This window comes from Pleurodeles waltl, chromosome 6, assembly GCF_031143425.1.
Source record: "Pleurodeles waltl isolate 20211129_DDA chromosome 6, aPleWal1.hap1.20221129, whole genome shotgun sequence".
Taxonomy (NCBI): Eukaryota; Metazoa; Chordata; class Amphibia; order Caudata; family Salamandridae; genus Pleurodeles; species Pleurodeles waltl.
Window position 1 is genome coordinate 974,712,680 of NC_090445.1, and position 16,874 is coordinate 974,729,553.

Here is a 16,874-nt window from a genome sequence, read left to right on the forward strand (position 1 = left end):
CTTGCGCCACCTTCTGTTGATTATAATATACTTTTAATCCAGGCTCTGTTTATCTGAATGTCTACGGAGCCTGAAAAGAAAAGGCTAAGAAAAATGTAGACTCAAGATGGGCCAACATGCCACCTCCGGGCAGATCTGTCCACCACAAGCCAGCCATTGGGGATCATTTTAGTGAGATTTGGGAATTACCCCAACCCCCAAAGAGTTTTTCTAAAATGACATTCCTATACTTTCACTACGTATTGGGCAGTTATAGAAAATTAATATTGTTTGGGCAGCAGTGAATGAAGAGGCAGGGCTCAAACGTATCAGAATGTGTGTATGTTCATTGACCTTACAGCAGAATGAAGTACCAGATCCACAACTGAGTATAAATAGTATAGCAAAAAATGTTCACAAGAATTGACAAAAGCCACTAGAATAATCAAAATGAAGCAATGGTGGAATGAAAATAAGCGAAGCAAAGAAAGATGTCATAAAAATATATTAATCTGACATACATATGATTAGGGATATAAATGCACCATAATTCAATCATACAAATACATTAGATATAGAAATATATACAACTACATCATATATTAAAACATCCTAACAGGGACTACTAACCTGATAGCTGTTGGAGACTTGGCCCAGAAGTAAACATCTAAGAGCAGATTTATTACCATTTTGCAGCAGGCTTGTTGACACAAACCCAGCGCAATGTGTTGTGGTGGGATTTACTTTCCGATGCAAATCATAAAATTTGCATTAAAACGTTTCCTAAACTAATAAATACAACGTAGCGCGTTTTCGTGTGTCATAGGGTATAACATGGATTCCCATGCAACCACCCATGGGCTTCAGCACAAATCCCTATCTACCAACATGTGTAGACATTGACACCTTCTTGATGTAAGTGAACAGCGGAGCAACATTTTAAAACCCTCCACATTTTTCCTACGTATATGTTTGCTGCTTTGTATAGCACACTTACAAAGTAGGGAAAGTATTCAAGCATGTTTTTATTAGCAGGGTCCCCCTTCTATTACAAAGCCTATGCTTTGTGGCACGCACATACTGTTGCACTGTGGAGAGAAGTGCTCAGCACCGGCGTAGAGAAAAATAGCGCCATATCCCAGAAAATTGTGCTATTTTTTTCTCACCCTGTGGCGCAGCGCTGCTCAGCAACTTTGAGTGCTGCGCTGCATCGTGCCAAAACTTACCAAATCAGCCCTTTCATCCTTAAGGAGAAGATGTCAGTTTAAAGACTTTTCCACCAAAGGAAACTTTGCCTAACAGAGTTCTCTTCAGAACCTCCTCAACTCACGCGCCCTCCTCATGGCACACCGGGTGTTGCAGGATTCAACGTGTCCCCCACTTTTCGCCCTCTTCCCCAGGCCTTGAGATGTCAAATTGTGGTTTTTCACACTTTACAGAAACTCTAAATGAAATAAACACGATGAGCGACTGGGGATAGAGGCGACAAAGCATGAACATAATTACAGAACAAATCTTTTAGCAGAGTTAAATAAAAAGAAAGAATAAAAAACAATGGACGACGCTGGTTTTTGGAAAACCCAAAAATGATAAAAGCTACAACAGAGGCAATGAAAATGTAAAAGCTTTAAGGGTCGTGGTAGATGGACGCAAGTCAAAGGTATTTGGGTAAGGAGACATTTGCAGGAAGACAGCCAGAATTGGGAAGGCTCAAGAGGAGGACTTTAACTTAATGATTTAACAGGCGCACACCGCAAACTAAGTAGCTGTGAGGTGCAATCCCTACTGATGGATGGTTGCATGCAGCTCAAATCATAATGTAATGAACTTCCTGAAGGGGGCTGCAAGGGATGGCCCTTAATTTAGGGACGGGCTTGTTCCAGATCACGGAAGCCAGTACAGAGAGGTATCGGGAAATAATTCAGTGACAGCTGTTTTAGTGTAAAAGGTCATTTATTAGGACAGGATTGCATAAGTAACATAACCATTAACTTTCAAACGTAACCGTAACTTTAATAACGCCCTCCTATTAACATCTCCTCGCTCATCCTTCTCCTTCAAACCCTTATCTCGTTTCCATTCCCCTACGCACTCCCCTTTTCCTTTCATGCCCCATTTGGTTCATGCGTACCCCCACTCAGAGCCTTCACCTGCTTGTTTATTCCCTGGAAGGGTGGCCAAGCCCGCATCTGACTCACCACCCTCCCCCATCTACTGCTCGCTCACCCCTGCAACCTGCCCTAACTGACAATTTCCCTCCCCCCCCTTGCTATTCGACTCTAACTTCCGTCCTTCCAATCGCTCTTCCAATTGCCGGGTGGGTGGGAGGCCAAATTAAAACGCGCGATGGGAGCGCGGAAAAGAGGCCGGTCCCTCCACCCCCAACCCCTTTTATTTCCTCCCCCTAGACCCGCCCCCACTTACCTCTTTCCCAATCCCTGTCCCTCGCCGTCACTTCCTTTCCCGAAACGACCCGCGGGAAGACTAGAGCGTTGCTCTTGCTTCCCGCGGGCCCCTCCAGTGGCTCTCATGTCCATCAAATCTCGAAATAGGGGTGGAAGAAGACTGCAATTAGTGGAAATGGATAGAAGATGCACGTTAGGGAATATTGAGGGTAACAATGTTTTGCCATAACAAGGGTGCCTTGCCCAGAAAGTATTTATTCATCGGGATTTTTAATGTCGCCTGGCTCCACCTTGGAGCCAGTGAATCTCAGACGGAAATATATTCCTGACACTGGATAATGCAAGCTCACATTACCATTTAATGTGGATTAGGAATTATTGACCTCTTTAGCCCCTACTGCATCAATACACATTGAAATGGTTCAGCAACTACCTGCTCAGTTTAAAAACATGTGAAATGCTATTCTATTACAATAACAATAAATACATCCTCAGAACGATTTAGAATGGCATTTATTTCATAGAAGTATTGTTGTTTTGTGGTTGGGGCTACAGTTGTGAGCATTTCGAACATGAATGGTTTTCATAGAAGAATATGTCAGACTCGGTGAAACATGTAGTGGTCATGATGGAAGGACAGTGAGTGGCGATTGAGGCAGACTTTACTCACACAAAACCAATCTACTTATACAATCAGGCTGGTGACAAATTAATCATATTGTTTGAGAGATAAATATAATGCTGTACAGAAGGAGTGGTTTGTTATGGACAAGCTTAAAAAAACTTGCCTTTATACATTATTTGAATCATTCTCCGAATATTGGTGTACTGAACCATACACAACATGTGCAGTATATCATCATCAGCATTCACTTCCAAATTATACGCATTTCAAGAATCTAACGTCATGCGTTTAACATATCTCCAAGAATTAATATTTTATGTTTTATTTAAACGATTCCTACAGTTTTGCCATTTTTTTTCAAGTGCAAAATCTTAGTGTAGGACTCCTACATTTATAGTCGGAAATTACATTTAATTGCCAATTTTACAACTAAAGGTTAAACTGTGTTATGGTTTCAAGTGGGTGACATATGACATTTTCTACACTGTAGTTTGTTAAATTTGCCAGCTCGACTGCTACATTGAAAAGGCAGCGGAAATATTTATATTTAAATGCATGGACAAGGTGCAGCTTCCCTTCACAACGTGATGCGCGGAGAAACTGTGCATTTGACAAGTCAGTAGTACCAAGTAAAACCAGTTATGCAGCATCGGGTAATGGACTTGGTTGTTTACACAATTGCCTTATTGCATTATCTGTCAAAAGTTGCAACAGAATTAAATGCACTATTTCAATCTGCCATTTCCCTGCCCACATTGGTGCGCCAATAGTCAGCATTCAGTGACCTTTAGCTGGGCATTAGCATTGGTAGCGGACAATTTTTGTTGGTCCCCACCACCCCAAAAGTGGCCAGATTCCCTCCTTACGACCCTCTTACGATGTCCTTATCTCTCCGTAGCCCCCTCTCTCATTTATATAATCACAGTTCTTTCTGTCATTGGATGGGACCTCATAGCACTGTTAATACACATCACCAATTCCCGGGCCAATGAACGACTGATTCAAATCAGTAGCCCTCCGGCTACATGCTTATACATCTGAAGTGATGACATTTACCACCAGATCTTAATAGGACAGCAGTGCCTTTCTAACGGATAAGTTTAACTTGCATGGATTTTAAATTTAAGGGGGTGCGTTACAAGCAGTTACCTGTAGGAAAAAAGCCAACAGAATAATTACATAATATTTTGTTCTTTTTGGCTATGTGTCTGACCCTGTCCCACATTTACTGACTTGGGCCCATTGTACTCTTGATCACAGTTCCCATTCTACTTCATGCAGGTTAACCCCTGCTCTCAAATCAGTAAACTGCTCGAGCATGAAGGGCAAAGCAAACTGCAACAGAATTAGATGTGTTTTTTCAAAGTCAAGTCTAGGCAGCGTGCATGCGCTGTCTGAAAGACCTGCTGTGTTCAGTTAAAGGACTTTGATCCCGCCAGCTGCTTACCATAGGTTAACTGCAGTGTTGCTCTTCTTTGCTGTCTCCTAACTGGTTTGCATAGCTGATGCATCACTTCCGTTCTTGGCTGTGGAGCACCGGCCAAGTACAGTTTCCTTCATCTTTGAATTGTTTATCTGTTGTTTGTGGGAACTCTTTTTTTAATTGTTTCCTGCCCAGCTCATGTTCTTTCGGTGCCTTTCGGCATTTACAGTTGTAGAGTGACAGCTTTTCTTTTAGCAGTGCAGCACAAGCACTTCAGGTTTCATAATGTAAACCCATTGTTTAATTTTATTTGTTATCAGTTTAATTTGTTACGATTGGCATGTATTTTGTAGAGCTGACGGCGCAACTCCAACCCATTTCCTCAGCCCGAAGTCGGCAGCTCCGTATGTTACGCCACTTCTTGGCAGAGTGTCAGAACCTAAAGAAACTGATTATTTTATTGAAACCATAATAGAAAGGTTTCAAAAGGAAATTATTTATAATATGTACTGTAGTTTTCGGTCACTTCTCCGGCTCTCTGTTAACTGAACAAGTTTGATCATTAATCCCAGGCGATCACAGTCTTAAATATACTCTAGTTGTACATTTTTAACTCTGACGAGTGATGCAGTGAGATCTCAAGTTTCTCTAATACCTACAATGTGGATGGAGAGACATACGATGACCATCGCTAAGTCAGACAAACACCTCAATACTGCTTAAAAAGACAGTGGACAATCATTTTAGGGACATACTGCCTAACCTTAATATGGCTACACAACACCAACGAAGGCGTAGGTGAACATGCGCAATGTAAACTCAACGTGAACTTTGCTTGCACCGCCCCCCAAAAAACTGGCATATTACAGCAAGACAGACAGCCATCTTGTTAGCCTCAACAGAGCCGAACAAACAATCAAATGCACTTAAAAATAAGAAATGAGTGTGACTCTTAAGCATTTCTGCAAATTATTTTTAATCTCTCCATGCCTAATTGTGATTGTACTCACACATTGTCCTTAATGTTCCGTTCGCTGGTGCCAGCAGGAAGCTCTACAGGCCTGAGGTGGCAACAAAGGGAAATGCTATATTTGCTGTTCTCTTTGGTTTCTTGTTAAGGCACACTTGCTCACATGCTTCAGTTGCATGTGCATGTACCGGCACTAACAGTACACAGCACTCTACGCCATGTCAGAGAAGTTACACGGAGGCTATTAAAACTTATTTGGAACAAGTATACTAACAAACATACGTTCACACATTTATTACTACAGTGCAAATGGCAAATTCAATGTTTTACCACAATATAGTTATATTGAGACATTTTTGCTTACTGTCCTACTCTAGTGAGTCACCAAGAAGTGTACAGATGGGATCAGCCCATTGGCGTGACAAAGGCCCTCCAGCCCACATGCTGCTGGGGTCCACGGGCTTAGTGGGACCCCTCAGCACAGTACATTGGCATGAGAACTCCTGAGTGAGTCTGTAGAGGAGGCCCCTTCAAGTACTGGTCAGGGCGCCCCCTCAAGTTTTGTTACGCCACTGGACCGGCCCTGAGTTCCCCCGCTCCCCTCACTGAAAGTTTAGCAGGGAGCTGGGGGCTCTGGTAAACAGCACCCCTCTGCGTTTGGAAACCACCCTGCAGCCAGCACTGGGCCACTGGAAGGAGGGCAGGAATTGACTACCATGGTGCTCTAAAAAGAAAAGTAGTTGGCATTGGCACAGTGTAGCTGGAAGTCTGTAAATGAATATACTTGTACATGTTCCCACTCACTTAGGCCATTCAGGATACAGAGAACACGCCAACGTGACTACTCATATCGAACTATTTTCCAAGCACAGACTGACAATGCACTGGCTCTTGATGACAGCCCTAGCAATAAGCGTAGAAAAAGTGCATATCCTGGTTGTTTGCCGAATCTCAGAAGTGAAGTGCACGTGTGCATTGTACCATGAGAAGTAGCAATGTAGAAGTAGACTCCGAATTTGTCTATGATTATACAGATGGCAGTGTACCTACCCTGCCAGTGTGTGCCAAGCAGTGCTTAATTTGAGCCGGTGGTTGCCATTGTGGGTACCAGCACTTATTTTTGGGGACCAGTACTTATTTCCCCACATCAAATATTTACAGGGATGAAAACACATAGATCAGAAAGACAGAGAGTGAGAAAGACGGCAAAACAACTGCAAAGGAAGGTCGCAGTAACCTGCAAGAGCTAGAAAAAGTGATTGGATCTGTCTGGTAGTGGATTAAAGACTACCATCCTTGGTATTCGCTGCATCAATGTTTAAGTGCACCCGCCGCCGGCTTCTGAGAAGAGCTTTAGGCACCGGCAGTTTTTTTTCACAAATTAACCACTTTCTAACCCATGTAGACTACACAAGCCGTGCAGTGTATTTCACCCAGTATGTGATGGGGCAATGCCTCTCCACACAGTGAGTATTTTATTACACTCGTATGAAAAGCCAGCTAAGCCCAGTTTAAGGTCAATATTGTGCTAAGCACATCCAATATGTGATGGACCAATTGGCAGTTCAAATGTTCCTCTGCATTGGTTGTCCACTATGATAGTCAGAAAGCAATCTGAGTACTTCCTGACATTGTGTATGTCATTTGATGGAACCTTTCCATTGTACACGGCAATGAAAGTTGTAAGTAAAATGGGATGACAAAAAGGCATAACATTAAGAATCTGGTGTACCGGAATTTATTTTTCAGTGACAGACTTTGAAGCAGAGTAAGAGAGAGAATGGCAGGGAAGGAGAAAGAGAGCCAATGAAAACATTGGCAAAGGGAGAAAGCGTTGCTGAAAACAAGCATTGGAAAAGCCAATAGATCTCACCTATGCAAGAGCTATTGGCTTTGCCAATGTGTTTTAGCCATGTTGTACACCAGTTTGGCTGGTGTTCAGCATGGCTAAAAGCTAGTGGCATAGAGGGGAGTGGCATGGAGTGTCATAGAGTGGAATGGCAAAACGTGGAGTACAGTTTTGTAAAGTGGAGAGGCAGAGAGCGTCATGAATTGGGGTGGCATAGTGTGGAGTCGTGTAAAGTGGCATACACTCGAGTGGCATATAGCAGAGTGGACTGATCTACAGTGTAGTAGAGGAAAGTGGTGTAGAGTGCAGGTGCATTGAGTTCAGTGGCATTGAATTCAGCGGGGTACAATGCAGCGTCATAGAATACAGTGGCGTAGATTAGAGTAGTGCATAGTAGAGTGCAGTGGTGAAGAGTAAGAGTGCAGTGGCACAGGGTGCAGTGGCATAGAGTAGCATAGAGTGGCGTGAAGTAGCGTTGTGTAGAGTGGAGCATAGTAGAGTAGCATTGAGTGGTGCAGAGTAGAGTGCAGTGCCATAAAGTACAGAGGGCAGAGGCGCAGGGTGGAATAGAGTGGCATAGAGTGCAGTGTCATAAAGTGAAGTAACTCAGAGTAGAGTGGAGTGGAGTGGCATAGAGTAGATTGTTTCAGAGTAGAGTGAAGGGGCTTAGAGTGGAGTGGGGCAGGGTAGGGAGCAGTTGCGTAGAGCAGCATTGTGTATAATGACATAGAGTAAAGTAGTGTAGAGTGCAGTGGCATAGAGGACAATGGTGCAAAGTAGATTAGACTGGTGTACAGTGGATTGGCGTAGAGTGCAGGGTTTAGAGATGAGTGTTACAGAGTAAAATTCATTGGTGCAGAGTGTATTAGCATAGAGTGCAGTGGTGTAGAGTGCAGTGTTGCTGAGTGGCATAGAGTGCAGTAGAGTGGATTTGTGCAACGTAGATTGGTGTGGCCTAGACTGGAATGGTGTAGAGTGCATTGGGGAATAGTGCAGTGATGTAGAGTAGAGTGCCGAAGAGTGCATTGGCACAGAGTAAAGTGATACAGGGTAGAGTAGAGAGGCATAATGTGAAGTGGCATAGAGTGGACTGGTGCAGACCGCAGTGGAATTGAGCGGTGTAAAGGAGAGTTGTGCAGAGCAGAGTGAAGTGGTGTGGAGTGGTGCAAAGTAGAGTGAGTGGTGTAGAGTGCAATATTCATGGTGTGGTAGTTCCCTGCCATGACAGACAAAACATTTTGAAATGACCATTACATTTGCACAGACATAACGTTTTACTAATAAAACGATATAGTGCAAGATGAAAGTGTGTGGAAATTGCATCACCTAATGTAATTATTGTTTTAATCCTATTAAAATATTTGTTTCCAACACACTTCAGAAACAACAAAAAATGTGCTTCATTTGTGTTCCAAATTCTGATATATTCTGAAATACACACAGTTCTTTTATATGTTGTTGTGTGCCAGAAAAAACTCTTTCCTACCTCCAGAATCCAGCAAGAATGCCCCATAAATCCTCTCACTTTAAAATCTGAGGGAGAAAAGTAAACAAGCACCCTCGGAAGACAGCGTCTGACATTTTACCTCGGTCTTTGATTGCACAGCTAATGTGACAAGGTACAAATAAGATTTACAGGCCTTTTTACAGAAAAGTATCACTCAGAGTACTGTAAGTAAGGTTTGGGTGAGAGAAGATACAAACTCTGGCTAGACAGCCTAAAACAAATAAAGCCAGCAAATGGAAAGCAAGAAAATGTGATTTACAAACCACAAAGCCAATGGCAAGCAACAGGCAGAATGCATTCATAGATCAGTTTTCTGAATGTCCCCAAGATGCATTTAGCAAACCAGACACCTGCACTGTCTGGTAGGCTGCAACATAAACAACCTGCAAAAGTGAGAAAAAGGGACAGGAAGAGAAGGGCTGTGGAATAAAGAGTCTTGCGGTGGAATCAAGAGTATGCAAGCTTGGTATTTAGAACCCACTGTCATTCAGTAGTGATGATGGTGCAAAAAAAAGGCACTGCCACTTATTAATTTTAAGTTAAGCATTGACCCCATACAATACATGTCAAACTCCATGAGGTGTACAATGCCTAGTGCATCAGTGTTGCTGCCATAAGGTGCTCACCCAATAAAGTCCACCATGTTTATGATGCGCCAAATGGCATATCTCATATTGGGGTGCATTTTAAGGACTCACTTGCATCAGTGTGGTACTAGTAGTCAGGAAGAATGCATGTAGTTTTTCACAAACTCAAAGGATATGACAAATGAAAAGGACTGCACTTTACAACATATCCTGGAGTTAATACGATTTAGGTGTGGCCAGAGAGGTGCAACACCTGAACAAAGAAACTCTAGGGAATACACCAATGTTTGGTAGAATGAATGCCTAGTTGCTTTTGAGTTCCACAGGCTTGGAAGAACTAGCCTGACAACGGATTGTATGTAGTTCAGTACTGAAGTCACTTAATTATATCTGCTTCTTTTCGCCATTTGGTGGTTGACAGAAAGGATGGGAGATTCAGCTTAAGACAAGCCTGGAACAACCTTCCCCATCGGATTCCAGTGTTGAGGCAATCCATTGCTCACTTCTAATGTGCAGCTATTTATTTATTGCATCAGGATGCCGATTTCGCGGAACACATGAGAAGTCCTAATGTTGATGACAACTATTGTACATGGGTATGGGATGGCTGCCCCTGTAATATCGTGGCTGGTAGAAGAATATTAAGTATCCCTTTATCTGCTTATGTAACTTTTTTTTAATTAACCTTCTAATTATTGTATTGGTTTTAGTTGAGTGACACCATCAGTGTCTAAAACCACACGACTTCTCTTACTGTGATGTCATTGCGTCAGTGTCCGCTTCTTCTGATGTCATTTTGGGCCTCAAAGGGTGCTTGAGGTCACTTATGCGGCAGCAGTGTTTTTTTAGCAAATTACATGAGTGACTGCTGCAGGATAAGTGACCTCAGCCTGAAGCGAGTACACAGTAAAAATAGTAAACGGTTAGAACATTTTATCAAATTAGCATGCAGTTTCAATCTATTTCTGTAAGGCCTTGGTGCAAAACAAGACATATTTAAGAGTATATTTATATTGGAGGTTTGGGATTCTTCGACCAAATGTTTTCAAAGGAAAAGCAAAATGACGCTGTGTTAAAGCTTATCGTAATATCAGAAAGAAAACAGACAATGTCACAGGAATTCTCTCTAAATTCTTCTTTGCTTTCTTCTATAGCAGGACATCTCACACTGATTTGTAGGATGGGCATAAATTGAATTGGTGAAGTTTGAATTGCTTTGTGCAAATAATATCATACTTTTAACAACAACAAAAAACGGCTTGTAATGTACCATATTTCTCCATCCCTGTTGGCATAAGTGTTACGTGAATAACGTCCATGTGAGAAGAGCAACTGGTAGCTAAGTACTGCATTGTGAAATAATTCCAATAACACAAAGTATTATATGTGAATCAAATAAAGTATTTTTGTATAGATAAACTAATGTTAAATTAATAGCTCACTCATATTATATATTTTTCTTTTAGGAGCTTGGCAAATAACAATCTTCAAACACTTCCGAGAGATGTTTTCAAAGGCCTGGATTCCTTAACAAACGTGTAAGAAGTCAGCGATATGTAATTTTTAAACGTAGACTCAAAAAAATTATGACTAACTTGTTAGCAAGGGTGTATTGTGTGGTGAAATGAGATTTATTGCTGCTGTATTTGCTATTGTTATTGATAGTTTTGCAAACCACTCGATTGCCCCAGGGCATCTTGGCGCTAGCGTCCCAAATGACGTAAGTGAAAACAAGCCTGTATAGATGACAGAGAGGGTATACTACAGGGGCAGGCCCTGTGAAAAAAGCCAAGTTTTACGTTTTTTTCCTGAACCGCATAAAGGCAACTTTTATCACAATTTAATGGTGGCAACAGAAAGACGTCCTTCACAGGTTGCTGTCCTGATTTTAAGCATAGCCATCGATGTAGTGGAGCCAAAACAAAGAGGACTTCTGGGGATATAGCAGTGGAATATATTTCTCAGATAGTGTGGACCAGAATTGTGAAGGGCTTTGTGTGCCAATCAGAGTGCCTTAAAGGCTACTCTTTTTCTGACTGAGAGCACTATGAGAATCGCCTGAGAATGAGGAATTACTAGATTAATTGGTAATTACAAGTCTGATGTTCTCTGGTAGTCCTACATTTCACCGGATTATTGCAATAATTTTGAATTTTCTGAGTAGAAGTAAAGAGATCCACAATGTTCTTCTGGACTTCATTATTCTAATAGGGACAGTAAATGTTGCTGGACATTATCATGAGGCCCAATGTGTTTTATTGGCATGGAGATGAACGAATGTAAAAAGGGATGTTAAAAGTACAATGAGCACCGTTGAAGGGAAGCAAAAGTAATTCATTTAAACCCCAAAAGGTTGTACTTTGAAGTGTAGGCTTTTCATTCTGGAGTCTCCGATATGCTTGAAAACCAGGACAAAACAGAAATTGAAATAAAACTAAAAAGGACCCTTAAAAATAAATCCTAAATATTTAAAAAATAAGACATATTTTTCAAATAAGCTTATTATAGTATTTTATGGTGTCTCTCATCACATCTGTGTAGCAGAGTAAATAGTCTATAGTTTACAAACCCCTAACCTGCGAAGTGTTTGTGAATAAAATAAATCATTGAGAAAGTAGGGACATAGTTCCGTGAGAGACAAACCATCAGAAGTTATTAAATAACTGAAAACAAGGCATGCAGAATAGCTCTCTACTATCTATCTTCTGCAGAACCTTTCTTTTCCCAGAAGCCTCGCATGACTCATTTTGCTAAAAAGGTATATTGGTTGTATGCATTAGCACAAATCCTGCGTCTTTGTGAGGCTGTGTAGTGAGTTGCCCGTCTTTGCCTCCGACCTTTCCAATCTGTTTTTTCCAGATTAGGGTAGGCGTTCTAAACTGATTGCTGCCTGAATGAAGGAGTACACAGTGAAAGCGGTGGGTGGAGCAAAGGCTGCAATGGGGATCCCAGTGTGCAAGGGGTTTACCACTTCCTTTTCCCTCACAGACTAGGTGCTGTGTATGTCTCCTACCCACACATTCAGAATAGGTATCACTTGAGCGACCTCCCAACTCCCAGGTATAGTGCAGGCAGCATCACAGCAAACTTCTCACCCTGAACACACACTAACAAAACACAAGGAACCCCTACCACAAGAACATCAGCAGTGCAAGATTTCCTCTGGCACACAGATTCTGCTTGTGTAGTTTCTGAATACATGGGGGCATGTATTTGTATAGGACTATCTGCAGTGAAGGCATAAGCCCATATGTGTTTAATTTTCCCTGAATTTTAATGTTTGTTAAGACAGAACAGAAGAGAAAACATCTCCTTAGGGCCATCGGGGGAGTTCTTGGTCAGTTTTGAGCATAGGGACGTGCATAGATCACAGAAAACACAATTTAGAAGTGTAATAATCTAAGAAGAGGGTATTGCAAGTAAGAATCCCAGGAAAACATTGCTAATAATTGGGACGAGATTCTGGGACTATGTAAGTCGCTTGGCATTCAGCTACTGTCCTATCGGTTCTGGATGATTATCTTCCTATCGAATTTCTGAAGTGAACATACCACAACTTGGAGTCAAGCCAAACTATGCATGTTTACAATCACTTTTGCCAGAAATGGGATCTTTTGGGTCTTAGTTGAATTCTGCTTCCCACCTTACCTGGGTTGGACTACATCGTGCTTCTACAAATAGGCAATTCTGTTTATGTACTTAGTTAACGTATTAATAAGGTAGATACCATCTTCAAAGCATTATTGTACAACGTCCATGAAGCCAGTTCAAATGATGGAAGAGCCAAGACTGCTGTTTATATTTTCAACGTTAATACAAGTACCGTAATAATCATAAAAGTTATTATTTAGGAGCCAAGGAACACTTCCGTGAACCGTGTTATATAATCCTATTATTATCTTGCTCATACAAGTATTGCATTTGCCATGTGGCAGTTATAACAGTTTTAAATATTTTTGCTAAATTCAATGAGTTGCTCTGTAGATTAACATAGCGTGATTATGGAGCAGAAAATCCGCATTCCTTTGGGAACAGGCTGTGGTTTTTGGCACTCTGCTTGTCTACATAGCTTTTGTTTGACCCACATAAGGAGAAATTAATTGTGGTAGCAGCTGTACGCATGTGCAGTATAGGCTTTCTTTGCTAGAATTAGAACCCGGCTAGTGGGTTTTGATTTTTGGAATAAGGGTTTACAATACAATAATGAGGATAGTTGTATTTAAAACGCTTCTTGAACTTTGGTAACAGAGCTGCAGTAAGTTGGAGAGTAATGCCACTTGTGCACAGTGGTGATGCATTTTAGTGTACATGATACTGTTGCTTCTAACCCGAGCTGCAGTGCGGTAAAGTGTCAGCACGGGAGGTTCCGTGCATTGTTTTCAACCTTTTTATGAGACTGTTCTGCCTTTTCTCATCAGCATATTTATTTGCACAGTACTGATAATTATCAATAAGGCTTCCATACTTTGTTGGAACAGTAGTGTTACTGTTCAGCGGGGAGGTTACATTTTTGAAAGGTAACTTCAATGGAGAATTACTCCCTCTGTGCAATGGGACATTATTGAACTTCTCAGCAGGCCTGGTGCACGTTCCTTGGGTCTTCAGCAGCAATGCTTGGCACGGATGCTGTTGCTGGACAGTAGTGTCACTTATCGTCGGGTTCGTAGGCTGTTGTTAATGGGTATTTGCAGGGTATTGGGAAACCATACAATGGTGATGAAAACACAACGATGGGTACAGTGTGGGGACAGCTGAGAAATTGTGGGTGTGCTGTGATGGGGCTTATAGCACATTCATGAATTGTCCTAGGACTAAAGGTACAACAGGTTCTTCCAAGGCGCAGGGCAGAATCAGGTCCTTGAGATATAGGTATCTCCCCCAAATTTACCAACCATCTAAACTCCCCACACTAGAGGCAGTCTAAAGACATCATCATGGCAGACCGCCTGAAGATGATTTGGTGCTCCTCCAGCTATGAGGTCTATCATTTATTTATTGGCCCAACACCGGATGTGGGTCCTAGAGAAATTCACCTGTGACTGTCTTGGCCTAGGTGGGATATATTCCTATTGTTTCTAAGCTGCAACAAAACCGTTTTAAGCCTTGGTTGATGCACCTGACCTCATTTTTGTTGGGTACTGCAGCAAGGTGGCAGAAGTTGATTGCTCCTCATCCCCAGAACCCACCAATTATCTTATCAGTCCGCTTTAAATAGACACTAAAAACGATGTCATGAACAGTAGCCCTGAGGACACTACAGCTACGGCAGCCATCGCTTATTAGGCTCATAGGCACCACGAGTCCTTGAGAGATTTTCATATGGTGGCCTTCTTGGTCTGCACCAGATAGGAACCATGTGCTCTCCCACCTCCTATGCATCCCTAGATAACCATCTCCCAATCAACGTCTTGCCCACAGTTGTCCCAGCGAAGAGTCACAGTAAATGGCCTTATGTGGTTGTATCTCTTTGGGCTATTTACACGCCTTTTACCAGGACCCCATAGGATCTCTTCCTCCTTCAACTAACATTACCAGTGCCAGTGCAACCTCTCTTCCAATTATGGTACCAACTATCTTCCTCCCTTGTAAAATTGCCCTCAGCATACTATTTGGATGAACCTGTCCCAGGTGGCAAGGTCCGCTCCTATTTCCAATAACATGAATTTGTATGTTAAAATGCTCTCAACCTTTAGCTCTACATATATAAGGGGTTATTATGACCCCGGCGGACGGCATTAATATGGAGGAAAGTACTGCCAACAGGCTGGCGGTACTTTTCTTCATATTAAGACATTGGCGGTTTGGCTCAAGCCAAACCGTCAATGTACAACATGGCTTGCCACGGCGGTGACGACCGCCAGGCTGGAGACTTCAGTCTCCAGCCCGGCAGCCGTCACTAGCCCGCCCGCGGGATTATGACCCCGTCTACCGCCATGGTTTTCATGGCTTCCTTACTGCCACAAAAACCATGGCTGTAGGCACTATCAGTGACAGGGAATCCTTCCCTGTCACTGATAGGGGTCTTCCCCGCCCCATTCCCCAGATCTCCCCCCCACCCGATCACACTCCAGACCCCCCCACCACATACACATACCTTCTTTCACACACGAACACACGCATACACACACTCATACCCACATTCATCCACGTATGCATACATTCACACACACATCCACACACACTGACATACATACAAGCACACACTCATTCACACAACACAACATACACACACTCACACATCCATACATGCACACACAGACAACACGCATCACACACCTGTATACATGCACAGGCATACACACACACACCCACACACACACACAACACCTCCTCACCCCCCTCCCCTGTCAAAGCACCCGACTTACCTTATGTCAGGGGGTCCTCCGGCAGGAGACGGGACGGTCCGCTGCTGCTAGCAGCAGGTCCGCCAGCAGAACACCGCCAGGCCATATCATGGTTCATGATAAGGTCTGTGGCGGTCTATTGGCGTGCAGCACCATCTTACCGCCCTCCGCCAGCATGGCCACAGCTAGATTTCTGCCATCCTTCTGGCGGAAATCCGGCTGTGGTCATAATCCGGCTGACGGCTGGTAGCCGCGCCAACAGTCTTTTGGTGGCCGTCGCCGTCGTCGTGGCGGTACGCTGTAGGCGGTTTTTACCACTGGGGTTGTAATGTGCCCCATACTGTTTGAATATTGCTGTAACTAAGTACTTAAAATACCTAATTGATTTCTTTATAAAACTATTGACATCTGGAGTTTCACAGTGCTGTTTATCTGAATAGTAATATTGGGTTTCCAGCCTCGGTTAGATGCCTAATAGATTATGTACTACCCATATTAAATGTACTTTATGTGATATAATCACAAGAAACCATTGGAACTCATAATTACATCGAGATTGAATTCTGAAGTCTTTGTCTTTCAGAACTGGCATAATCATGATTTACCAGACATATGCATTGAAGAAACACTTATTCCAAAACTAAAAACTCTAAAATTGTTTTTCGTAGTTTGAATCCGTCATGTTTTCTAAATTAAAGTCAGGTTTTCGGGCTTCTTTGGCGTTACATGCTAAACACAGACTGATTTTTGACCTAACTGAACATTTATTGTTGAAAATATTCTCAAAATGACACCTGTTTTTTGTTTCCATTTCAAAACCTCTGTTGCTGGTCCATTATTTATGTATGGCCTCCATGAAATCCATTGTTCCAGACGTAGTCCTTGAGCACCATTTAAGTGGGCGGAAAGGCATGTCAGAGGGAGTCCTTCCTTTTATGGTTTCTTAGTATGTGTCCTCCTAAGTGCTAAGAGCCAGCTATAGCGGAGCACCCTGATCTTGGAGCATCCTGATCTGTGCTGTATCATTCCGGACTTTATTGCTGGTTTAGTCAGGATTGTCAATATGAAAGTGAGAGAAAGTATACCAGGCTGCACCTCCCCTCTGTGTAGTAGTGAGAAGTTCACCCATCTCGAATCCCACTGGAGCTCTGTTACCAAGTAATACATGTATGAATCTAGAGCCGC

General features: G+C 42.5%; 1 protein-coding gene across 2 annotated transcripts in view; it reads left to right on the plus strand.

The window, feature by feature from the left end:
• Nucleotides 1-16,874, plus strand: part of LGI1 (leucine rich glioma inactivated 1) — a 219,338-nt gene that overhangs the window by 186,443 nt on the left and 16,021 nt on the right. For both annotated transcript variants that reach the window (XM_069239844.1, XM_069239845.1), the window contains one exon: nt 10,812-10,883. In XM_069239844.1, coding sequence (XP_069095945.1) covers nt 10,812-10,883 — 72 coding nt within the window. The remainder of the gene's footprint in view (nt 1-10,811; nt 10,884-16,874) is intronic.